The sequence below is a fragment of the Schistocerca nitens genome, chromosome 6 (assembly GCF_023898315.1).
Source record: "Schistocerca nitens isolate TAMUIC-IGC-003100 chromosome 6, iqSchNite1.1, whole genome shotgun sequence".
Lineage (NCBI taxonomy): Eukaryota > Metazoa > Arthropoda > Insecta > Orthoptera > Acrididae > Schistocerca > Schistocerca nitens.
Window position 1 is genome coordinate 256,179,709 of NC_064619.1, and position 27,407 is coordinate 256,207,115.

General features: G+C 42.6%; 1 protein-coding gene across 4 annotated transcripts in view; it reads right to left on the bottom strand.

Annotated features, from left to right (window-relative positions):
* Positions 1 to 15,030: 15,030 nt before the first annotated feature.
* The window catches only part of LOC126263645 (pro-resilin-like), a 221,864-nt gene continuing 209,487 nt past the window's right edge, over positions 15,031 to 27,407 (bottom strand). The window contains exons 2-3 of one of the 4 annotated variants that reach the window (XM_049960742.1): positions 19,496 to 19,840; positions 15,032 to 15,590 (exon numbers count right to left, since the gene is read on the bottom strand). In XM_049960742.1, coding sequence (XP_049816699.1) covers positions 15,309 to 15,590; positions 19,496 to 19,840 — 627 coding nt within the window. In that variant the 3' untranslated portion in view covers positions 15,032 to 15,308. Of the gene's footprint in view, positions 15,591 to 19,495; positions 19,841 to 27,407 lie in introns of all 4 variants that reach the window. The other 3 variants (XM_049960741.1, XM_049960740.1, XM_049960739.1) reach the window with 3 other exon arrangements.

Consider the following 27,407-nt stretch of genomic DNA (forward strand, 5'->3'; position numbering starts at 1 on the left):
GATTTCCTTAAAAAATATTTCGTTTCAGTTTTCTTGGAAAAATATGCAGATAATAATGTATCACTTTTTATACCTGGGATTCACAGTCATTTAGAAATTTATAAATGACAACGACATATAAATGTGTAAGCTCATGTTAAGTTGACATGGCTTAAAGCCACAAAAATCTCCACTTCATAATGGCCTAAGGCAGAATTTGCAATCGTGAAATAAAGAAAGTGTTACAGTTACTGGCCTAAATATGATGTCTTTTTATAAAATAATGTACCAGATTAATACAAATTTGTATTTAGGAGCAATGTAGCTCAAACCACTGTCGGGTCAACCTTTCTTAGGTTATCCGTGGTCTTCGAACATCTCTTAAGGAGAATTTCGGTATGTCCCTTAACGGACGCCCACGGTCAAAAATTTCCCATTCACCTATCATTTCAAATATGTTCTCGTCTCTAATGATGGCTCACTTGGCATAGCGCTCCTCTGAAACTAACTTTCTTTTTCGTTTATATACTCATTTACAGCATGCTGGATGGCAGCAGGCAGCAACTTACTATGAGTCAACGGAATGACGAAACCTTCGAGGCTGCTCAGACGTTAGTTTTTATTTAAATATAGCGTAATTTCAACCTTAGTCCATTATCAAGCCACAATCTGTGTATGTTGGTCACATAGCTTCTGTGAGTCGGTAAGTGCAAGGGGCTGGACTATCGTATGCAACTAGTACCTTGCATTTAATCACTCATACAAGCCATGAGGCCAACGTCCACACATTATGATAGCACTTACATGGATGGCTTGATAATGGACTAAGCTCTGAAACTGGTCGCTGTTTAAATAAAAACAAACTTCTGTGCAACTTTGACGATTTCATAATTTCATTGATTCATTTTTCGTTTGTTACTAAGGTAAAACAGTCCTCATTGGTATGAACACTACACTGATTTATTAGGTGTGGTTCGATTGGATGCGCCCTACCGTTGCTCTTCTGGGGTTGGTGTTGGGTTGGGCTGTTTGGGGGAAGAGAGCAAACAGCTAGGTTATCGGTCTCATCGGATTAGGGAAGGACGTCGGCCGTGCCCTTTCAGAGGAACCATCCCAGCATTTGCCTGAAGCGATTTAGGGAAATCACGGAAAACCTAAATCAGGATGGCCGGACGCGGGATTGAACCGTCGTCCTCCCGAATGCGAGTCCAGTATGGTTGCTCTCCTAGAGCTTACTTACCAGACAGTTACAGGGGTAACTATAGTTAGACAGAGCTTCAGAACCACGGTCCAACTTGGCTGTTTTCGCGTACACAAAGCATTAGCAAGAGCTGAGATAAGCGATAAGCAACGGAAAAAGAACAAGTTCCAGCTGATCAGTCATCGCTGCAATCAAACAAATGATCATATACTTGTAGGACCTTTCACTAAATCTCAGAGATGTGCTTATCAATGGATTAATTTAAGAAATACAGGATAAAATTCGGAAAATAATTAAAGTTTATGGAATAGAAATGAAAACTTAAGGGTTCGGTGATGATATGTTAATACGTTCATAGAAGGGAAGGGAACTGGAAGGATAGTTGAATAGAACGATTACTGTCTTCAAAAATGTGATAAAAATAGTAGCAGTGTTATGACTGTAATACATACAGGTCAGTTGATCCCTGGGGAAATTCTATTAGAACATGTGAAGCTAAAACTAGCAGACTAGTTTTGATATTTGGACAGCAATATAAAATAATATGGCAGAAGTAAAAATGATATTAAGTGCAGAAGGTAACAGCAATAAAATCTTTTGTTGCAGAGAGAAATTTGTTATTATGGAAATTCGTCACCATCGAATACAAACACGCTTGTGTAGAAGTTCTTTCCAAAAAATTTTTCTCACAAGAGTAGCTTTTACACAGAAGTGAATCGTGGACAATAAACAGTAAAGACAAGAAGAATGTAGAAGCATTTAAAATAATGAATATTAGGTGTGTAGAACGAGTAATTAACTCTAAATAAGGAGGTACCGAATCGAAATGGCAATGAAAGGTGTTTACAGCACAACTTGACTAAAAGTTGGGACAGTTAACAGAGCATGCACGATGAGATCATGGGTGTCAGTAGTTATGAGGCTATGGTAAGACTTGCGAGGGACAGACGAGCGTGGAGGGCGGCATCAAACCAGTCTCAGTACTGAAGTCTGCAACAACACAGATTCGGTTCGAAATTTCTGTCTGCAACAGGCAGAATTAAATTTGTCACGCTAACACTGTTTTGACAGTTGATTGTGGATCTTGCAGGCCCCCGTTGTATTCGATCGAAAACCTGTGCCGCAGCTCTACAGCAGACTTACTTCAGAGGAATAGGACTTAGTTATTGTGCACCACAATTGTGACCGCCCTTAATACCTGGGCCTCATTCGATTCCTATTTTTTTAACTGGGGGCGCTCTGCTTTTCCACTGATCTGAGGGCAAGTACAAGCAAGAGTCAGGCAGTTGTGTCGTACAGAATATAACTAAAAATCGTCCGATTCGCTGTACGTGTTTAAATTTAGTTTTTCAGATGTTCTCATCGCGTGGTTTCTCGTTAGAGAGACGGGCTCATAGGATCGGGCTATTACAGCCAAGCCACAAGCCTCTGGTTTGAGCGACGTCCTAGCCTCACGCTCGCTTTTATAGAGTGCCTCGTGGTGGGGGCGACCTCCCACCCCTCCCTTCCCACTTGAAGTACCTCAGTTGTCCCGTCCCTCCTACACGGCTGGTGCGGCTGCAGTTGTAAAGCGGCTGACGCCCAGCTGCAAGGTCGTGCTCGTCTCCTGGACGAGGAAGGCACATCCGTGTGAGAGGTGGCCTTGCTCTCGTAATTGCTGCGTTGATATCTCGTTAATGGAGCAATACGAGACACCTAACTTCAGCAATAAAAGCCGTTACTCGCTACCGAGTGAGCTGTGAGGCTACTAACTCTCAATTGAGAGACCCACGAAACTTGTGTGCTCCTTAGCAAGATGACGGCACGGAACGATCTTACGAATTTTTTAATAGAGAGAAGAATGCAGCAGAGTAGGGGCAACTTCTAAGATGTTGCGCAAGAGCTTCTCTGGAACAAGTTATTGCATGTAACGAACAACTTCCACAGGGTTCAGCTCCGAGGTCTTTATGAGTTTTGATGTGTCTACATGATCTGAAATCCTTGAGAACGAAATTAGCCGTTGTCCTTAATAACGGAGCTATAAACGCACGATCTTTCTAATAATTCGTATATAATAGTGAAACGCTTATGCTGCTTACTCTCACTCGCTGTCTGCCTCTTCTCGTGCACCTCACGTCCTACGAACTAACGCGTTGCCGCTCTTAAGAGACTTTAATGAGCGTTTCATTACCTGTAGCGCCTATCTGTGCTATAGCGGTGTGCGACGTATAACACAGGATCGTAAACATGAAGTTGGTTAACGACGACAGAGACATGGATGGACACATGGCTATAATACAGGGGTTCTTTCGAACTGACATTTCTTCTATACAGACAAATTATCCCTGAGCAACTATTACCAATAAGCGGTCCGAATTTCCTGATATGGGACTGTATCTGATGTGGTATCGCAGTGCAAAAAGGGGTTTTGTTAAGTTTTTTATTATGAATTTATTATGACGCTCTTGCAATGGGTATTCAAATTGAAATATTCAGATAACATATCTTATAAACAGTATTACCAGCTAATCTCCTGAGAAATATTATTCCACGAAATCCATTAACAGAAAATGAATAACACACACTACATGTTCCTTAGCACTTACGACTTAGTGCGCCATGTTATGGAGCGAGAAAGATAGGAGGATGTATGAAAAAATGACGGGATGGACACAAATGAATCATTCACGCATTTCTTCATACGACCAACGAGAGGATAGCAATAGTCTTCACTATGACCAACAACCACACGACTATAACATCCATGCAGAGAACGTATGTCCTCATTTCAAGGACAGCTACGAGATTACTAAACATTAAGTCGAACTTTTAGCAAAGGGGAATCAATCACCCAGCTACATAAGTATTCATTCAGAAAGAAAATTCGCGTATTATTGGCTTGATAAACTGGATCAGCAGTCACTAGCGAGATAAAAACATGTGCACTACTCTCCACGTGGATCCTATACAATAAAGAAGGAGCCGCGGTATCAACATTCACTGCAGTTATTCACCAACTGTATTCTGAAACACTACAAGAAGATGGAAACATCTGGTAAACAGAACATCAGAACGTAAACGAGCATGAAGAACTCGACGTTCCACGTGGTGATCATGAGGAAAAAAGAAGCATCTACCATAAAAATTCGCAAAACTCGATTAGAAGTCAAGTAAAAAACGCGTTGTTAGGCAGGCACTGAAGATGCAAGCATCACCTGAAGTTTACTGGAAGAGGGGAATCCTCAGGTCCGATTCAGTACCATGTGGGAAAACAATTAACCAAGGCCCAAGTCTGTAACGTGCAATAATTCGGTTCAAATTATACGGAGGCGGTAAAGAATTATTGTTGTATCACTAGTTAACAAGGAGTTCGAAAAGCACGACCACGCTGGACTACCAATTCACATGGAGATAGTTCGGGTCAGAACAAATAGTCCTTATGGAAATATTTAATATTTTCAAATGGCGACAATTAAAAGAAAAACGCGCAATTAATTCTCCCTAACTCCAAACAGTTGAAAGCACAATGTTAATCATTATGTTACAAGAATCCGAAAACTCGGAGGAGCATTCGAAAGAAAACTTCCACTTACAAAATGGTTCAAATGGCTCTGAGCACTATGCGACTTAACTTCTGAGGTCATCAGTCGCCTATAACTTAGAACTAATTAAACCTAACTAACCTAAGGACATCACACACATCCATGCCCGAGGCAGGATTCGAACCTGCGAGCGTAGCGGTCGCTCGGTTCCGGACTGCATGCCTAGAACCGCAGGCCACTACAGCCGGCACTTCCGCTTACACTCACCACTGATGAAAGAGGATCTTGATCCAATCTCAGCACAGTGCTCGGGGGTGGAACGGTAGTGGAGGCAACACAAAGAAGGCACCACGCACGTACTGTCAGTTTTTTTTTTTTTAAGTGATCAGTCTTCTAACTGGTTCGTTGAGGCCCGCCACGAATTCCTCTTGATCTCATAGCAGCAGTTACACCATACGTCCTCATTTATTTGCTGGAAGTATTTCAGTATCCGTCTTCCCCTGCAGTTTGACCTCTACAGCTCGCTCCAGTGCCATGGATATTAATTCCTGATGTCTTAACACATTTACTATCATCCTGTCCTTTCTTCTTTCCAGTATTTTGATTTATTACTTTCTTCGTCGATTCTGCGGGAAACCTCATCATTCATTATCTTACCAGTCCAGTCTACCTAATTTTAAGCATCAGCAAATCCATTTGACATCTTTTCACCCTGAATTTTAATCCCACTGATGAACCTTTGTTTTATTTTTGTCAAAGCATCTTCGAAGTACATTTGAACGGTAGGGGCGAAAGACTGCATCCCTTTGTTGATGTTGTGGTCTTCAGCTCAAATTATGCTTTGGTGTAACTCTTCACGCTACTCTACCCTGTACATGTCTCTTCATCTCCAAATAACCATTGCAGCCTACGTCCATTTGATCATGCTTACTGTATTCATCTCTCGGTCTTCCTCTAAAATCTTTACATCCCATACTTCCTTCCAACACTAAATCAGTGATCTGTTGATGTCTCAGAATGTGCCCTATTGACGATTTTTTTTTATTTTAGTCTATGCCACAATTTCTTTTTCCTCAGTTCCAGTCTTTACTTTCTTATTAGCTACATCTCCTAAGAGGGTGACACTGTTCTCATGATGATCATTTCTTTTACGATTTCTTCACACTTTTGCAGCAGCCATTTAGCCTTGGTTGCCCTGCACTTCCAGTTTATTTCACTCTTAAGTGATTTATATTGCTGAACTCCTGTATTCCCCTGTAGATTTTTTTACTCCCTTCTTTAGTTGATAAATTGAAGTATTTTAGAGAGGCTGACTCCTGTTAAACTGAACGGCTTACTCAGTTATTCTGTAACGCAGTATCCACAACCCTAGCGAACTCCCCCGTTCCTCAGTATCCTACTTCCTTCCACTCTGATTCTTCCAGGCGATTCTCTTAAATTTCAGTCTCCTCCTCATGATTACTAAATTGCGATCTGAGTCTGTATCTGCACCTGGGTACATGTTACTATCCATTGTCTTATTCTATTATTCTTGAACAAAGTACTCGCTCTTTTCATCTGAAATTTATTGCAAAACTCAGTCTATCTGCTCTGTCATTCCTCCTTCTAAGCCCACATTGTCCCATAAACCTTTCATCTATTCCTTCCCGTAAAATCACTTTCCACTCCCCCATGACTCTTAGATTTTTAATTCGTTTAACATGTTGAAATACTCTTTCAACATCCTCGTATAGTGTCTCCACTTCCTCATGTTCTAGTTGTGACGTTAGCATGTATACCTGAACTATCGGTGTCGGCGTTGGTTTGCTGTCGAATCTGATGAGAAAAATTTCTCTTTCAATGTCTTAATGTACCCTCTCCTTCTCCTCATGCTCTGCTTGTGACGTTGGCATGTATCCAGATCTGTTGTTGTTGGTATTCGTTTGCGTCGAATCTGATGAAGAGAACCCTGTAACCTAGCTGTTCACAGTAGCCCACCCTATGCCCTCCTGTCCTATTCATAATGAACCCTAGTTCCGTCATACCATTTTTTACTCCTACTGATGTTACCCTACATTTGTCTGACCACAGAGACCTCTCTTCTTTTCATTTCACTTCAATGGCTCCCGCTATATTAAATTGAGCCTTAGAATTCCCGTTGTCACATTTTTTGACTTCCCTACCAAGTCCGAACATCCGCCATTCCACGCTTTGGCTCCTAGAATTTTAAACTTTCGTTCGTTATAGCGTCTTTTTTCATACTTACCCCCTCGGCAGTCCCCTCCCGCAGATCCGAATGGGGAACTAGTCCGGAATCTTTTGTCAATGGGGAGAACATCATTACATTTTTGAATTACAGGTCACATGTTAATGTGGATACACATTATGTGCCTTTCACTCTGAATCCTCATGTCGTTGATTATTGCTGATCCTTTGACCTTAGCGGTAGTTTCCCACCCCATTGCCCTGAACCTCTATCCGCTGCTCCGCCATCTCTGACAAAGCCGTTGGCAGAACGAGGGCGACTTCTTATGTCTGAAGTCTTCGGGCACCGTTGCTGATAATTCGTATTCAAAATTTAAGCAGTGCCTTGGTTCGAACCCAGGGATAACTATGATATTTGATTACTAATGAGGCACTACGCCCATAGCACGGATGAACATTGTTGTGGCCACCCTAAAGATCAGAATGAGAAAATAAGAGTGCCCTTCGATGACGAGAAATTCATCAGGTCTATTGCTTAACAATCTCAAGCTCGCAGAACCATCACACCACCCTATAGTTTGCATATTTCCCCAAACGTTTCAAAGTAAACTCAGAACAACAACTATGTATCCTTGTTTTCATACAGGTACAGAAAAATATAGTTTGCCTGCCAAAGTCTGGTCTAGCGTCACATGCAGTTAAAATGTGGTGTCAACTACTGACAGTGTTCATAGTGAGATTCCTTACTGCTAGAAACGACTCTGATTGTTTCATTTCAGAAGTACTGCCTAATAGTTTTAACACAGTTATAATTGTTCACAGAAATGGTAGAATTTTCTGATAATTGTATAACTATTAATTATCGTAGGAATTCGGTAAAGGGTACTAAATAATCCAATCAACGATTGTGGTATGTTCTACTGTGAGTATGATGACACATATGTCCCTTCTAAGATCGAATTAACACAACAAGAAAGATATGTACACTATGCAGGAGACACAGATAGGGAGTATTGAGAACAAGGGACAGGCTCTTAACTAGCCTATTCTAACCAGTAATCTTTTACAGCAGTCTACCAATTTGGAGCAAGTGTGACAGAAATGTTTGCTGAGTGTCGTGAGTAAGAAGTGTCGGAATGCACGATGAAGTGCCTAGCAGACAATTAGCATCCAGCTGTCATCTGAACAGGTGCATATTGCAAGGTCTTTCTCGCTCAGCAAGACACCATTCGCTGATAACAAAAGTAGACTACTCACGTAGCTACATGTGCTTTAGTTTGTCACATTTGTTGTAGGTTGTTGCGGATTAGGCATCGCAAAATATGTACCTCGTTGAGCCTATCACTTACCTGCGGTCGAAGTGGACATAGGTGTGCCGTTTTGGACCGCGATTCGTAGTTATAAAATACCCGCTTCTTTTCTCATCGAGTTGGTCGTCACATCGAAATACGCTGTCTCCTCTTAAAAATGAGTGATGAACACTGGCACCGAGGCATGCCAAGAAGACACTGTTGGGGGTCTTGTGCACTGGGGAAAGTAATTACAAAACTTTTTCCCTCCCATCTGAAATAATGCGAATTTGACTGAACATACTAAAGAGGAAAATATAAAACAAGATAGACAGGTAAGAAAAGGAATATCGGATTGAATTTTGATCGGGATTAGGAACAAGAGAACCAATTTTAGCTTTGCGAATGATTCTGGAAAGAAACGTCAAACTATGCAGATTAATACTGTCGCTTTTACTTATTTGGAGAAAGAGTTTGAAAATGTTAGGTATTAAGTAATATTTTAATGTATGATGGAGGCAGCGACTGACTCTACTGGAAATTTTGTCAGCATCGGTCCATAAAAATAACCGTAAATGCGAGCGAGAGAACAAAAAACGCATAAAAAAGGTTTGTCACAACCGCAGCTTTCATAATATTTATATAAAATCTTTTCTCAGAAAGGAATAAACACCTTACGAGAGAACATCAGAGCAATCGAAGCAATAATGGTAAATGTACAGCTAATCACTCTACTATATAAGATTTTCTGATGTAATCTTTGTTTCTGCAGATTCGGAAAAAGACTCGACTAGACACTGGAGTATTATCAGATTTTCTTAAATACCACACGTTAAAGATAAATTATAAGAATATTAATGTCTTAGTAGTAAGTAAGAGAAAGCAAACAACTACCAAAAATGTAAAAATTAGTATATCAAAAACCAATCTAGTGAAAGGAATTACGTGTCTCAGAAATCCTAATAGGGATTTTCAATAAGCAATGGAACACTTTTTTTCTCGGCGAATTATGGTTGAAAAAATTCGGATTTTTATTGTGGGATATCGTGAGATATTCCCACTCCAGTACTTATCGTTCACGAAGTTACGGTAGGTAGTGGTGCTATATGTATACTTCAAAATGGGGCCTGGATCGGAAGGGCGTTCCAAGCAGAGAGAGAGAGTTTCTTTTGGCGGAAAACCGGAATATCGCACAAATTCACAGGCGTTTGCGGAACACCAGCGGATACGTGCCAGTGAACAAAAGCACGGTGAGTTGCTGGGCCAGGCGTCTGTCACCATCGCAACCAGGTCACGCAAACTCTCCGACATCCCGCGTGCCAGACTACCGCCCACGCCCTCAGGAAATTGCAGAAACGACTGCAGCGTGTTCGTCGCCACAGGAATGCAAACAAAATTTTTTTCTACATGACAATGCAGGGCGTCAAACAAGTCAGCGCCCCCGAATAAAGCTCACAAAGCTTCATAGGACTGTTCTTCCTCGTCCACACTACAGCGCGGATCTCGCAGCATCCCACTTCCATCTGTATGGCCCAAAGAATGATGCGCTCTACGGGAAGGGGTACGTGGATGATAGGGAGGATTTTGATGCAGCAAGACGTTGCCTCCCACGTCGACCAGTAGAGTGGTATCATGCGGGCATAGAATCCCTCCCAGTAAGGTGTCGCAAGGCCGTCGCATTGAACGGCGGCTATGTTGAAAAATAGGGTTTTGTGGTAAAAGATTGAGAAATAATATGGTGTATTAGAAACCTGAAGAAAACCAACCTGTTTTTACGTTGCTTACTAAACACCTCTCGTAGGCTCTGAAGATAACGTGTGCGCTTCAGAAATTAAAAGTTAGTCCTAGGTAAAAGGTAACCACACGAACACAAGAAAGCGAAGAATATCTGTGAAAGATAGATGGTAAACAAGAACCGGCAAAACCATGTGGAAGCAATTTAAATGTGAAATGGAGGAAAGTAACGAAAACGATTATCTTATTCATGTTAACGGTGAGTGAGCCCCGTGTCTGTTAACCGAATTTCTTGAAGAAATACAAAAAGAAACCACGTTTTATAGAGCATTATTTAAGTCAAGATGCGCTTCTGGCTTTCACTCTCCTTCAGTGGGCGCAATACATTTATATCTTTATCGATATAACGTCCTAGCTTATCGTCCGCTACATCGCTCTCGTAGACTGTACCGTCTGCACAGATATTTTTGTTTTTCTTTAATCGAATTTTTATGTTGTTCACAAATTGCAACACCTTCTAAGCTTTTAATGCTTATTAAGGCCGTAGAAGCGTGGTCTTTTCCGAATGTACTTACGCCTAGAAAGTGACTATGACTGGTAGACTTGAAGGTTTCTGTTCTTGCGGTGATACTTCCATAAAAAATTTCGTACGCTAATACATAGTTCTTTATATCTAACGACGAATTGAAATACCAGTTTTCATAGATTAAACTTCAGTTTTTTTTAAAAAAAATAACGAAAATTTTCTAAAAATATTTTCATCCCCTATTTCAGCCCCTTATGTGTTGAATTTCCAAAAACAGTAACAGAGAAGCCAAATAAAATTTTCGTAGACTAACTTTTAAAATTTTTTTCATAATGATATAATTTCATAAAAATTTCATCCCCTATTTCACCCCCGCAGGGGATTGAATTTCGAAAAACAATGAAACACATGATTTTCTTTAATTTCTAAGCGAGAAGTCAAAAATTAATTTTCGTAGATTTAGCTTCAAAAACGCTTTAGTAGTTCTTTAATAATAATTTGTTTTCGAAAAAATTTCACCCACTATTTTACCCTGTTAGTGGTTGAATTTACAAAGTGCTGAAACATGGATCTTGGTATCTCTGACGGAGAAACCAAACACCAATTTCCGTACTTCTAGCTTCGAAATTGTCCTAACAGCGACATATTTTCAATAAAGCGTTTCATCCGCTATTTCACCCCCTTAGGAGTGCAATTTTGAACAGTCTCTTCTTGAAAGATGCCTACAATACAAGATCAGCACTCTCTCCAAAGTTCAAGTTCCTGTCCTTAACGGTTACGGCTGGGTGATGATGAGTCTGTATGTCATTCAGTCGGGCTATTGCCTTTTATATACAGGGTGATTCACAAAAACGTCCACAAGACTGACATCGCGCATCGGGCGTACAACAATGACCAGTAATCGCACCGGAACCAGGATTTACTAACGCCACGAGGGGCGTTGCTGTACAAGCAGGGGCGGAGCGCACGGGGACCGTCACCATTCACGCCGTGGAAGCGTTGTGAGTAACTTAGATAGCCGCAAGTACCGCTAATTGGCTGAGATGGGCGGCCAACTGCAACGGACGAGAAGCCGTGCGATGGTATCGTGCAAAATATCCCGATGGAAAGACGACGTGCCACACGTTACTCGCCAACCTGCATCTCCGATTGTGCGAATCTGGCTCGTTCTATGTGCACGAGCCGGATGCTGGCTGGTCTCCAACGAACAACACGGACAGTTGCGGCAGAAGAAAGCGTTCTCGAAAGGGTGCAACGTAGGCAGGCAACAGCTGCTGAAGGTGCATCCCATACCACTGATATCTCCCAGACTTCTGTCTGACGCATTGTACACGACAAAGTACCGCATCCGTTTCATTTCCAATGCGTCCAGGCATTCCAATCCGGGGACTGCAACAAGCGCATGTGACTTGCGCGGTGGTTTCTGCGGGAATCAGCTACAGACGGAAGCTCCACAGCGAGTGTCCTCTTCACCGACGAAGCGACATTTGATTGAAGGGAGTGATGGACAATCACAACCGGCAGGAGTGGGTGGATGTGAACCCACTTGCTACACGTACGCGTACCTCACAACGCAAATTTACCCTTAATGCGTGGGCTCGCATCGTCGGTTACGGTTTAAGTGGGACATTCTCCCGGAACGACTTGATTGTCTCACGTATCACGTTTTCCTGCGCGAAGTTATGCCGGCCATGCTGAATGATATTCCCGTGAACATTCGTCGCCGTATTTAATGTTAGCAGGACGGGGGGCACCGCACATGTCAGCAGCCAGGTGAGTGCACATCCTCAGGCAAACTTTCCCGGTCACAGGAATAGTGGCGGTGGGCCAATCGCATCTCCTGTCGTACGCGTATATTTGTAGCATGTGGCTAAATACACATTAAAAAAAGTTTTGCATCACCCCGGTTCCCAGAACTCTTGAAGATAGATGATGAGTATGAATATTGTATCATAAACACAGTCCCTTTGACTGTTCAGAGATGTCACTAAACCCGCCCATAGATGTAAATAACCATGCATGAGCAGCGTCTATTACACGGAGGGGGTCAGACAGACGATCAGTTCCAGTCTTTCCACCAGGAAGGAGGTACACGGTTTGTGTTGTCTGTAGATAAACCATACCTAGACGGTCAGTACCGTCCGCATGTTTACATTGTGCCAGGAAGGGCTCTCAGTAAGGGAAATGTCCAGGCGTCTCGGAATGAACCAAACCGCTATTGTATGAACATGGAGGAGATGCTAAGAGACAGGAACTGTCGATCACATGCCTCGCTCAGGCTGCCCAAGGGCTACTACTGCAGTGGATGACCGCTACCTACGGATTTTGCCTCGGAGGAACACTGGCAGCTACGCCACCATGTAGAATAATGCTTTTCTCCATGGTGAGGTCCATCTTTGCAACTACGACACCATGCAGAGCGGTGGAGATGGGCTCTACAACATGCCCAATGGACCGCTCAAGATTGAAATCACGTTATCTTTACCGATGAGTGTCAAATGGTTCAAATGGCTCTGAGCACTATGGGACTCAACTGCTGAGGTCATTAGTCCCCTAGAACTTAGAACTAGTTAAACCTAACTAAGGACATCACAAACATCCATGCCCGAGGCAGGATTCGAACCTGCGACCGTAGCGGTCTTGCGGTTGCAGACTGCAGCGCATTTAACCGCACGGCCACTTCGGCCTGCCGGTGAGTGTCGCAAATGCCTCCAACCAGACAATCGTCGGAGACGTGTTTGGAGGCAATTCGGTCAGGCTGAACGCCTTAGACACATTGTCCAGAGAGTGCACCAAAGTGGAGGTTCCCTGCTGTTTTGGGGTGGCATTATGTGGGGCCGACGTACGCCGCTTGTGGTCATAGAAGCACCGTAACAGGTGTACGATACGTGAATGCCATCACCCGACTGATATTGCAACTATATCGGCAGCATATTGGCGAGGCATTAGTCTTCATGGACGACGATTCGCGCCCCCGTAGTGCACATCTTGTGAATGAATTCCTTCAGGATAACGACATCGCTTGATTAGAGTGAGCAGCATGTTCTACAGACATGAACTTCGTCGAAAATGCCTGGGATAGATTGAAAAGGGCTGTTTGTGGAGGACGTGACACACCAACCACTCTGAGGGATCTACGCCGAATCGTCGTTGAGGAGTGGGACAATCTGGACCAACAGGCCTCGATGAACTTGTAGATAGTACGCCACGACGAATACAGGCATGCATCAATGCCAGATGACGTGCTACTGGGTATTAGAGACACTTGTGCCTACCGCGACCTGGACCACCGCCTCACAAGGTCTCGCTGTATGGTGGTACAACGTGCAATGTGTGGTTTTCACGAGCAGTAAAAAGGGGGGAAATAATGTTTATGTTGATCTCTATTCCAATTTTCCGTACAGGTTCCAGAACTCTTGGAACCGAGGTGACGCAGAACTTTTTTTGATGGGTGTAACTGCAACGTCATTTAGTAGCCCAGGACGGCCTTCCCGACCCCTATTGTTAAGTGATTATTGACCCTTGTTGTATACCCGATATGCCACGTTAGTATGTAAACGACTTCTTGAGTCACCTTGTATAAGAAAGAAGATAATCAACTGAATTACTAAATAAAATGAGCTTTCAACGTTCAAAATGCAGTTGATAACTACGTTTGACAGTCGGATATGTACAAGAAAATGAAGTACGCATATTGAAAATGGTGAAAACCTGAAGCGGATTTTCACAGAAATAAATTTATAGAAACAGTGGCTGGTCACCAAAATAAATTGCTCGACTTTACAGATTAAATCCTTTTTATATCTGTTACGTTACTTTTGGAACTTTATGCTATAGTATTTTGGCGAGAGCATATTTTGAAATTAAGTGTTTCCAGTTTAAGCATCACAGTACAGTCAGGTTTTTTAAGTCTCTACCAGTATTTCCCAATTAGACAGTTTCTTTCCAAGTCGCACACTATCTGTTGTTTCGAAATACGACAAATGTAGAGCAATACTCACTACGTGCACATGGAATCGTGAAATCAAGAAATAAGAACTTGCTTCTTTTTCAGCACGCCACGAAGCGATGCCAGAAGAATGACAATTTGCTCCGCATATCCAGTGTACAATCGAAAGGGCACCCATAAAACTCTGTGAAGCTTCTTTTATCAAGCGTTTTAAGCTGTTTCCTGATTTCTGAGTCCACTTATTTCTACATCTGTGATTTTTATTTGTAAGTGAAGTTCGATCACAAATGTGCTGTCATCTTCCTCGGAGAAACTGTTTAGTATTTTAGTCCACATTTCACCTTCTTCACTTTAGGTACCGTCAAGGTCAACAAGTATTTCGACTGACTGACGTCAAAGTCAGTCGAGATGGTGCCTCGCATTATAAAATTAAAAACAGTGGAACGAATCAGCTGATGCTATGAGGAAACGAAATGATTCATTTAAACAGACAAAGATTTAAATTGGAGAAGTTAGTTAAGAATTTGAACATTGCTCTTCTGAGTGCAATATCTTGATCTGTGGAACAATTTAGTGAACACCAGGCAGTGACATCATAAACGAAGACTATTTATTTTAAGTAACATATAATTTATTGGAGATTAACAATCATTACACTTGGCACTGGTTCCCAACAGTTTATACGAAAACAAACTGTCATATAATTCTATACAATTCGGTAGTACTGCTCACTAAAAACAAAGTAGTGTACTGTACAACATAGGAATTAAAGACTGAATTGGAGCAAGGATTTAAATGAAGCTTTGCAGAAAACGATAATGGGAGAAAGAGCAGCAACTATGTAAGAAGTGTGGCACGTAGCCCTCCTACTCTGCACACACCACAAGTGCAACCATGCACTCAGATCTGACTAGCCGATCATGTATCAGTAGTGGTATCCCCCATTTCCAGCTCCAGCTCCGGCGCGCCCCCTGCCGTAGCCGTATCCGCCGGCGGAGTAGGCGGTGAGTCCGGTGTCCTGGTACTCTACGGTGGGCCTGTAGCCGCCCTCGTCCGCCTGGTAGGAGACGATCTGCTTGCGGCCGTCAGGCAGCAGCACGCGGTACTGGCCCTGGGCGCTCTCCCCCTGCCTGGACTCCTCTTGTCCAAAGTCGCTCAGCGTCTCACCGTCCTGCACCGAGTAGCTGAACTCGTAGTTGGCCGGCTCCTGCGGAAATAGTTGGACGCTATCAGAGCCTGTGAAACAAAAGTACTGATTCTTCACACAAGTTGGTACCATGTAACACAAACTAACTATTCCTCTCTTTCTTAGTTTTGTCTTTGACCTGTATCGGCAGAGGGTCACCATGAATATCAATGTATTTGTCGGATATCCTTTTTCCCTCCACCCCTTTACCCCCAGGACTGAATATGTGCACCCTGACAGTCTGCGTGTGATGTTATTCATGTCTGTGAAAGTGAGCAAAATTTTTCCAGATATTTGCGAAATGTGTAACTGAAGCCAGACTTAGGTACCAGTCCAATGTCTACCTATCGGTGTGTGTGAAACCACCTCAAAACCACATCCAGGTTGGCAAGCACACCGACCCTCGTCGTTAAGCCTCTGGACGGATTCGATCTGGGGCTGGCGCTCCTCCCCATCACGGAAGGGGCACTTTAACACGCACAACTATCCGGGTAGATCATCGGTCATGAACTTAGGAACAAAAAAACTGACATGAAATTAATTTTGGCTTCAGGTTTCCCACGAAATAGGCAATCTGCTGTGTTTGGGTGGATTTCATGCTTTAACTATAGATACAGGCATATCATAGGGGTATAATCACATCGGATGAACGTCTGTCGAGAGGCACAACTAACATTTGTTTACTGAAGACGGGCAGCAGCAGCCTTTTCATTAGTCATAGGGGCAACAGTGCTGATGAGTGACCGATCTGCTCTTGCATCTCTAACGAACACAGCCTTCCTATGGTGATGCTGCAGACATCCAAAGTCAAGCGGATCTATATCCGTTATATTTTCCGAGGACTCGCTGCATCAGATCCGTCTTCAGACTGAAGTCCTCAAAAACAACAATGCCTTGATGACAATGAATGTACTTGTTGGTTTTAATGTTAACTCAGCAGTGGTAGTTACGGTTAAGCACTAGATTTAGTACCCCTGTGCACTCAAGGAGGAATCACATTTCTACGTCTGATATTGAAGAGTAGAGTCAGTATGATCGCTGAACATTTGCCTTATTTATATTTAAGTTTGATGTTGCTGTTATTGTGGTCTTCAGTTCAGGGACAGGTTTCATGCAGCTCTCCATGCTACTCTATCCTGTGCAAGTCTCTTCATCTCCAAGTACCTAATGTAACCTACATCCTTCTGAATCTGCTTAGTGTATTCATCTCTCGGTCTCCCTCTACGATTTTTACCCTTCGCGCCGCCCTCTAATACTAAAATGGTGATCACTTGATGCCTAGCGACCGACCGCTTCTTATAGTCAAGTTGTACCACAAATTAAGCTTCTCCCCAATTCTATTCAGTACCTCCTCATAAGTTACGTGGTCTACCCATATAATATTCATCATTCTTCTGTAGCATCTCATTTCGAAAGCTTCTATTCTCTTCTTGTCTATACTATTTATCGTCCATGTTTCACTCCCATACATGGCTACACTCCATACAAATACTTTCAGGAAAGACATCCTGACAATTAAATCTGTACTCGATGTTAACGAACTTTTCTTCTTCAGAAACGCTTTCCTTGCCATTGTCAGTCTACATTTTATATCCTCTCTGAGATTAGTATATGTATAAAAAGGTCCCAACAATATTTACTATGATTAAAAACACTGAATTACCATCTACGGTTTCAAATAATATTCAACTCATTGAAATTATTCACCCAACACATTCGGAGATGAACACCATCGGAGCGGGTACCAAGTGTGTTGTGTTGGTAGGTAGCCTGTCGTGAGAACGTCCTAGTTATTGGCACCTTGATGCGTGGGATGGGCGCGTAGAATCTGCGTCTACGTTTGTAACTTGGCGATATGATCCATAGTGCCTTGGGATTCCAGTATATTACGTGCAAATGACAAGAGGTTTAATTCATAACAACACGTCAGACTTAGAGATCTGTTTTATGAGAGCGATAAAGATGTCGAACTCCAAATCCGTCCAAAGGTGAGGTTCCTGGAGACCATGATTCTGAAGGTTTAGCTGACAACAACTGAGCTGTTCTTATGTTCACTTGTATCATTCAAAATTAACAATTAAATACTCGCAGTAACCATTCGTATTAAGACACGTATTATGGTTTCTGTTTGTCTGTTCATCCATTAGGTACCATGTCCACTTCAGGTGTATTACAGAGCACATTCGTTGACTAAATGAGTCGTCCTATTCTGGGGAGTAGGCCAGAATCCTCACATCCCGGAGTAAATAACTTCCTGGATGATCATCCAGGTCATCAGCGCACGTACAAATTTCCAATTTTTACATAGCCCAATCGAGCCACTGTCACGAATGATGATGATGATAACATGCGGACAACGCAAACACCCAGTCCCCCCGGCAGAGAAAAATCCCCAATCCGCCCGGGGATTGAACCCGGGACCCCATAACCAAAAGGCAGCCACGCTAGCCACTAGACCACGAGCTGTGTATAGCTTATTGTGTGCAGCACTGGCCAAGTATGTGTCTGTGAAAGCGTCAGACTGCGTCAGATGTCTACCAGCAGTGAGTATTACCGCTTACACTAAAAACCAAAAGCTTAAGTGACCTTCAAGATAACATGCCTCACTCTAGGACTCATGTGAAAAATTTATTCTAGGTCTGTCCTTATAAAGGGGTGCGTCCTAAGAGTCGTCAGGTATATTTCCTCTGATGTTTCGCCGGATATTTGCAATTTCGTTTTTTTACTGTGCAGCCGGACCCAGCCCAGGCACATACTGCTTATCACGACTTTCATGCGACGTCCATTGTAGACGGTTGTGTGGATTGTGTCCCGTTACAGGTTACAGCTAGTGAAACACGAAGAAATACCAGCGTGTAAATGCATGTTTCACACACATATCGGTATCTCTTCGTGACAAATTAGGGCAGTAACGCCAAAGCCTGGTTACAATAAGTTTACTTCACTTGGATGTTTATTTCATTTCTTAGATTGCACATCAAGAACAGGTCTTAACAGAGATCAAGCAAACATTTATCAGTGGTTCATAAGTTCTTCCCCTCAGCTGAAAGGTTGGAGGATTCTTAATTTCTTCCTAACTGAAACTAGTTTTTCCACATCTTGACCCCTTCTTCTGTTTCTTTTGCTCAACGCTGGATGAAGTGCTCAGTATGGTGACCTACCTTAAGTGACGCAATACTGTTTCTATAAGGAATTCTGATATTTTCAACAGTCTTATGATAATTCTTCATTCCGTTCAAAATGTTTTCAGCATTCTGTTTCAGCAAACAGACTCGTGATTTTCTAGTCTCTTTTCTACCATCATTAACGAACATGTATATGAACTGTAGACACCATTGATCTAGATGAAGCTCTGGAGGAAACTTTTCTGGTAACTCTGAAGATATGAATGTGTACTTGATATCTTCTGCGTCCACCTTCGTAACTGAGCGACCAGAGTGGATGATTGCCAAGCAAAGGACTAAGGTTCTGTTCCCAGTACTGCCAGTAGCTTTTTCCTCGGTGGAAGGACTACAATAGGTCCACTCAGCCTCATGATGCCAATCGAGGAACAACTTCAATGACAAGTAGTGATCCAATGTCTGCAAAGCCTAAAACGACCGGAAGAGCCGTGTGATGGCCCCATGCTCCTCTATACCACAACCAAATGACGCCATTGCTGGGGATGACATGGAGGTCAGTCGGTCCCGCTCGACCCGTCTTAGGCCAGAACGGGGGAGCAGAATATCTTCTGTACTTATATCATCCCACGACTCCACTTTTTAAAAGAGTTAGTTTAACCTGTCAAACATCCCATTTCGTACGGTACCTTATCCAGACGTAGTCTATCACCTGCAGCATCGCAGAAAATCCCCCTGCAGACGATATCCACGAATCTGTACTTTTAAAGATTCCACACATCTTGTTGATAAAAAGTTGTTACGTACTGCAAGAGGGTCCTCCTGCATGCCAGTACGCCCGTAGCTGTAGCCAGGGACACCGTACTCGGTTGACAGACCAGCGGCGCGGCCGAGACCGGAGAATCCGCGTCCCAGTGAACCCGAGCCCAGCCTCCTACTGGAAGCTGCCGCCCCCAGGCTCGAGGAGACGCGGGCCGCCGGGCGCTGGAAAGACCCGCCGAGGAAGGCGGCTCCAGCGGCTGGAGCCCCGTACTGGGTGCTGAGAGCCGCCGGAGACGGGGCGTTGTACTGCGCACTCGGTGGCAGGTACGAGCGGTTAGCAGGAGGCTCGGCTGCGACGGCAGCCACCATAGTCAGCAACAGCACACTCACCTGTTCGAAAAGTGGAGCATTCGTTGGTTCCATCACTGCCAAAGACGTGAACGGGATCAAGATTTTAGTAACGAGCACATATCCAGTACCATAGGCTGCACAATTTAACTGGATATTTCTAGATTTCCGGAAGGCTTTTGACATGTTTTCTCAAAATGGGGTTCTAATCATATAGCATGCCTATAGAATACTGTCAGTTGTGTTACTGGATTCTTTTTTTCCTGTCAGTTCCTTTAACGATTGGAAGTCATCGAGTGAAATATAAGTGATTTATGAGGTTCCTCAAGCAAGTGCCATCGTTACTCTGCTGTTCTTAATTTCTATATACGATTTAGGAGAGGATATGAACAGATAATGCTACCTCTTACCATTTAGTAAAGTCGTCAGAAGTTAATTACGAAATACAAAACGAATGGTGAAAAATGGTAATTGACTGTGAACAATAAAAAGTGTGAGGTACTCCCCATGAGTACTAACGATAAACCACACAAATTTAAATGATGTCATTTCAACTAAATATGTAGAGATTAGATCTATCACAAGGAAAATGTTGCGGAAAAGGCCGCGTTTCACTGGCAACGAGTAAACCTTAGAGACTGCCTATGCTACGTCTGTCCGTCCTCTTCTGGGGTGTTGCTGGGCGGTATTGGATCGTTAGCAGACAGGACTGACGGAGGGTACTGAAAAATTTCAAGAAAGGGCAGCTCGTTTTGTATTACCATGGATTAGAGGAGAAAGTGTCACGAATATTATGAGCAATTTGGCTGGCAATATTTAAAACAAAGGCGTTTATCGTTACTGCGAGATCTTCTCACGAAATTTTTATCACCAACTTTCCCATCGGAATGCGGAAATATTTTTTTGACTCTCACCTATCTGGGGCAAACGACCATAGTGATAATCTAACAGAAATCAGAGCTCCCACAGAAAGATTTTAGGTGTTGATTTTCCCTACCTACCATTCGAGAGTGGAATGGACGAGAAATGGTGTAAAAGTCGTTGTATGACTACACTGCCGAGTAGTTACGTGTGAGTTACGGAGTAGGCATGTAGATTTTGATGTAACCCTACCGCTCATTTTTAGGCCATAATTATGATATCCACTCATGTTAGAACTCTACCATAGACCAACACTTTCTAAAACGGTATTATTACGTACAGTGCGAAAATACTATGCAATATTTTTGTAGAATTCCCTCATCGGTAATTAGTCACGACACCAAGTTCAAATGGTTCAAATGGCTCTGAGCACTATGGGACGTAACATCTGAGGTCATCAGTCCCCTAGATCGTAGAACTACTTAAACCTAACTGACATGAGCACATCCCACACATCCATGCCCGAGGCAAGATTCGAACCTGCGACCGTAGAGCTTAGAATCGCTCGGCCACAGCGGCCGGCACGACACCAAGTATCAGTCCTCAGACCTAACATTCCAACATCACCACAACATGCAAGATACTCGATTATCATATTTAAATTAATTTTTGCCCCCATGTATCGCAAGTTATTGCTCATAGTCCTCCCGTGTTGCACTCGGTTACGAAATAACCAGCTGTGATTGTACGAAGAACTTACAGGACCAACCAGGAGACAAGAGGAAGCATTTCTCCATCCAGTTACACTCCCGCCATTGCAGTAGCGGTGGCCGAGACAAGTCAGTCATACAACATTGTTTCATCGGTCGATAGCGATGAAAACAGCTATGGACACGCCAGGGTAGGACCTAACAAAATCTGTGACTCAACTGAAATTTGAAATTGGAATTTAGCAGATTTCCACAAACTGAGCATTATTGAGAAATAGTTTTCCACTGGACAGTTGTAGCAAATGTGTGTTTCTTTTTGCTTGCTAGAAGTGGATATTAACCAACGGCAATGAAAGTTGCTAACAGATAATTTGTTTGGCGAGGCAAAGCATTCGTGTTGGCAATCATACAACGCCTGTCCCTCTTCCGAGTCGCTAGGAGCATTTTCTCTCAAACTTCGGCAAATATTTGCAGTTTCATCTTTGCGTTGTGTACCTGGAGTCATCCCAACCAAATACTGTTCGTCATGCTTTTCATGCAACGCCAAATGTCGACGGAAAGCGTCGCTTTGTTTCCCGTTACAAGTAAAATGATTTTCAAAGCGGAAGTTTACGTAGCCATGCGACAGTGCGGTCCAAAATTAATCTAGCGTGATGTTCGTTCTAGCGATATGCATCAACAGGGACCATAAAACATGAAGAGGGGCCAGTACTCCAGCAGAAACAAGGCATCATTGCTGCACGGCCGTAGCAGTCAGCACGGGCTGCTGACGTGTTGGTCATTCTTCGTGTTTTTCTGTCCCTGTTAATACACATCGCTAGAACGAACGAACGAACGTTACCCTTGCAGAAGAAAAATGAATGTTGTTTATGCACTACAGGGTACCACATCATTCTCTACGCCTATGTTGGTCGAGTGGTTCCAGAAGTATTGCATCCTGATCTACCTGATCGTATGCCTTATATTTCTGCCTCTGATGTCATATAAAGGCGTTGTTTATTCCACACATTAAGGAGCGGGTTTCCAATACAGGTGACCTCATTCGAAGGAGGCCACGTTTTAAGGACCGCCGCTCAGTGGTGCCTCTGAGTATCGTGTCTTATCATCTGTTTTACGAGTGGCTAGTTTTTTCGAAATTTATGAACTTACTACAGCCCTTCAGATGTTATCGTGGCGTGAACTATGTGCCCGAAAATATTAATAACAATTACAATTCGGCGCCTCTGAGAAAAGCTTTTACTGAAACTGAATTTTTCGTAAAAGTTAATTTAAAACCTGTTTGACTATTGTGTAGACTACACTTATTATTCTGGAGTATTTAGCGGAATTCAGTGGGGCTGATCTACATAGAAACTAACACTTATCACTTCACTCTTACCGTTTTGATAAGCCGGTATCTGCCACTAAACCACAGGTCCAACATTTACAACTGGGTGAGGCGCCAGTACAAGCTCACCTTGAGCAGTTTCCTTCTGTAAAGAAACTAATACTGCCTATAAAAATTGATAGGCAGTTCTGAAAGGAAAAACTCTGAGAAAAGTTGAATGAAGATTTAACCGTTTGTGATACGTTGCTTTACATTCAGGACAAGAATGAAACTAGGAAGACATTTAGCGTCAATTACTTCAGGTATCAAATTAATGAAGCTTTTCAAACAGAAATTAAATTAGTCGTTTTCTTCCATTAAATCTACCTTTAGCTTGAGAAACTAAATAACTCAACCAATGAAAATTCCAGTGTGACTTCTTATACTTGTGCTTAACCACTTTCTTATTAAAACTACCACTCAAAATGTTGTGCCGACAAAGATACCTTTTTTGTAGTAAACTGTATGTTAAAATGAGTTAGGAAAATGAACATGAGGTACTTGTGAAAAATTGTGACGCAAATAACTATAAATTATTACCGTATTGTTTCCAAAAAAACAGTCACAATTCTCTCTCTAACATGGCCACCTCTCCTGTAGCAGTTCTGGATATAAAATTCAGAGTCGATAGCTTGTCTCTAAGATGCAGTACAGTTACGAGTGGTGTGCAGAAGTGCTTCCACAAGATCTTCAAGTCTCGCATTACATAAACAGACAAAGTGCACCATTCTTTTATCTCTTCGAACAATTCCTGATGTAATGGTTGTGCAACCCTTGCACTACAGACTTCTTTCAGGAAATATTTGGCGTCCGAGGCTACAGTCTGTATGAGACTACTACGAAAGGCACTAAATCGTGGACTTTCTTCATAAATCGCATCATATTTCTACATAAGCATCAACTTCACGCAGAGTGCACTTTCACGTGAATTATACTCAAACTCTGTCCGTTATGTATTGCGTCCGACGCCGTCTGGCTATTGCACACATCACACCACGAACAGGAATCCAGATACGGGAAAGCAAGGTAAAAGGCACACCTTTTAGCGCCTGTGTACGCTGTGGTCAACCTACAGATCCCCTCGCCCAAAAGAAAAGGCGTCCACACACGAAAAGCAAGAGAAAAGGGTGGCGATTCGCTTAGTTCAGTGGTTGAAGACGGCATCCTTTACTTTACAATGAGTTACTCAATCACAGGAGGAGAACAGGTATTTACATTATAAAACAATTGTCTGTGGAACGACATTATACTTCAGTTGGCCACTGAGTAACAAACATCTGCACAACGATCATACGTCATCGGTTTCTCAAAACCAAAATATCAATATTATCAATATTAAATTGTTATCATTACAAACAACACATTGCTGAAAAGTGAATGTAACGCCTTTTCGTTTTAATCTGTGTTCGCACGAGCTCGTGACACTTTAGAAGTGGGGCTCCAGAATGAAGGATGTGTAAGAATGAGTGGTAACTACATTAAAAATCATCTTCTAGCATCTACTGACTCATGACTACTTAAGGATAAAATGGGCCACATCTAAAAACTGTTTGCTTATCTACTAGTACTTATAAGACTCCTCTTTCTAGTTTCAACCAATAATATCTCCTGCAATCATAAAGTGTCCTTAGATCTGATGATAATTGTATCTGACCAAAGTTGGTATTAACAAGGTACTACGTTATTCAAAACGCGAGGAGACCTTTTTTTACAGTAGAAAGCGGTAATTATTTCGTATGGCTCAATGATTCTGAGGATTCCTCACACAGCTGAGAGGTGAACGCTAGATTAAAGGAAGGGTGAAAAAATCTGTGGTCGGACCGGAATTCGACGCAGCGACCTTTCGATTTGTAGTCGCCCACTGCACCACTAGACTGCCAGACCCGACACGGGTAATCTGTACTGAATGAGTCAGTTTCATCACAAGCACAGACGGAGAAAAACACTTCCGAAGCAGCAGATGCTATCAGAAAAATCAACAGATTCAGACAAAATGCAATCTTTCCCAATAGCGTACGCTGTATCCCCAGTTAACTACGCTAAGGACTTTCTCGGCAGACATAATCAAATCCCTTTCGCCTCGGTGAAAAGAACACCGCCAGACCGGTCATAAAATTAACTGCTATTGTTTTCTGTACGCATCCCTTATACTCAGTCTCACAAACGAAGAAACAGCACGTAGATTACTGTTTTCCAATCCGACTGAAGTATTGTGTGCGGGTCGTCAATTACCGAAGACGAACTGCGTGACTAGAGCCGCCCACACCCTTTCACTATCAACGTACTACATAACTAGGAAGGCATATCTCGGCAGTCTTTCTGTCTCTCGTCAGTCAAGCACTAACAAGCTTATATACTGAGCTTCGCCGGATGCCTCGTTTTAAAACATAATGAAGCAACGGGCTGCGTTCCCAGGTGGGAGGGGTTCATCTTCGAGCTACATCTGTACTGCACAGACCACCTTACAGTATGTGGCGGAGAGTACCTCAACCATTCGCGGATGATGCCAGGGAATAATCACTTTCGATAAACATACATATGATCTCCCATTTTATCTGGTTTTCTCGTCGTTTCGTTTCACTAGAAATGTGTGAAAGTTAACAGTATAATGCCTGACTCTTCTTCTACCATATGCTCTCGTATCTTCAACAGCAAACCTCTCCGTGGTACACAACACAAACGCCTTCTCAGCGACTGACTCCGGAGTCCGTTGAGTACCTCCTTATAACTCTCTCGCTAACTAAACGATCCCATGACGAAATCTGCCGCTCTTCGTTCGATCTTCAATATCTGTTCTGTAATCTCTACTTGGTATAGTGCTAACGACCCCAGACTCATTAACAATGCTGAAGCATCAATGGAACAAATGTTTTGTAGGACAATTCTTTCACGAATGAATTACACATCCTTAAGATTCTTCTAATAAATCTCAAGCTGGAATCTCTTTTGCAACAATTACTTTTATCAAATTATCCAATAAACTGCAGAGAACCATCGAGGTTGCAGCATAATTTCCATTATTACTTGATGACTAGTTTCGAGCCTAAACTCACTATCAAATTATCCAACGACGTAAACAATAACTCTTTTTTTTTTCCTCTACTACCATGGAAGTCATTCCCTCATGACTTAGCAGATGTCCTATCATCCTGTCCCTTCTCCTTATCAGTGTTTTCCACATATTCCTTTCCTCTCCGATTCTGCGTAGAACCTCCTCATTCCTTACCTTATCAGTCCACCTAATTTTCAACATTCGTCTATAACACCACATCTCAAATGCATCGATTCTCTTCTGTTCCGGTTTTCCCACAGTCCATGTTTCACTACCATTAAATGCTGTACTCCAGACGTACATCCTCAGAAATTTCTTCCTCAAATTAAGGCCGGTATTTGATATTAGTAGTCTTCTCTTGGTCAGAAATGCCTTTTTTGCGATAGCGAGTCTGCTTTTGATGTCCTCCTTGCTCCGTCCGTCATTGGTTATTTTACTGCCTAGGTAGCAGAATTCCATAACTTCATTGACTTCATGACCATCAATCCTGATGTTAAGTTTCTCGCTGTTCTCATTTCTACTACTTCTCATTACCTTCGTCTTTCTCCGATTTACTCTCAAACCATACTGTGAACTCATTAGACTGTTCATTCCGTTCAGTAGGTCATTTAATTCTTCTTCACTTTCACTCAGGATAGCAATGTCATCAGCGAATCGTATCATTGATATCCTTTCACCTTCTATTTTAATTCCACTCCTGAATCTTTCTTTTATTTCCATCATTGCTTTCTCGATGTACAGATTGAAGAGTAGGGGCGAAAGGCTACAGCCTTGTCTTACACCCTTCTTAATACGAGCACTTCGTTCTTGATCGTCCACTCTTATTATTCCCTCTTGGTTGTTGTACGTATTGTACATGACCCGTCTCTCCCTATAGCTTACCCCTACTTTTTTCAGAATCTCGAACAGCTTGCACCATTTTATATTGTCGAACGCTTTTTCCAGGTCGACAAATCCTATGAAAGTGTCTTGATTTTTCTTTAGCCTTGCTTCCATTATTAGCCGTAACGTCAGAATTGCCTCTCTCGTCCCTTTACTTTTCCTAAAGCCAAACTGATCGTCACCTAGCGCATTCTCAATTTTCCATTCTTCTGTATATTATTCTTGTAAGCAACTTCGATGCATGAGCTGTTAAGCTGATTGTGCGATAATTCTCGCACTTGTCAGCTCTTGCCGTCTTCGGAATTGTGTGGATGATGCTTTTCCGAAAGTCAGATGGTATGTCGCCAGACTCATATATTCTACACACCAACGTGAATAGTCGTTTTGTTGCCACTTCCCCCAATGATTTTAGAAATTCTGATGGAATGTTATCTATCCCTTCTGCCTTATTTGACAGTAAGTCCTCCAAAGCTCTTTTAAATTCCGATTCTAATACTGGATCCCCTATCTCTTCTAAATCGACTCCTGTTTCTTCTTCTATCACATCAGACAAATCTTCACCCTCATAGAGGCTTTCAATGTATTCTTTCCACCTACCTGCTCTCTCCTCTGCATTTAACAGTGGAATTCCCGTTGCACTCTTAATGTTACCACCGTCCATCTACATCTACATCTACATTTATACTCCGCAAGCCACCCAACGGTGTGTGGCGGAGGGCACTTTACGTGCCACTGTCA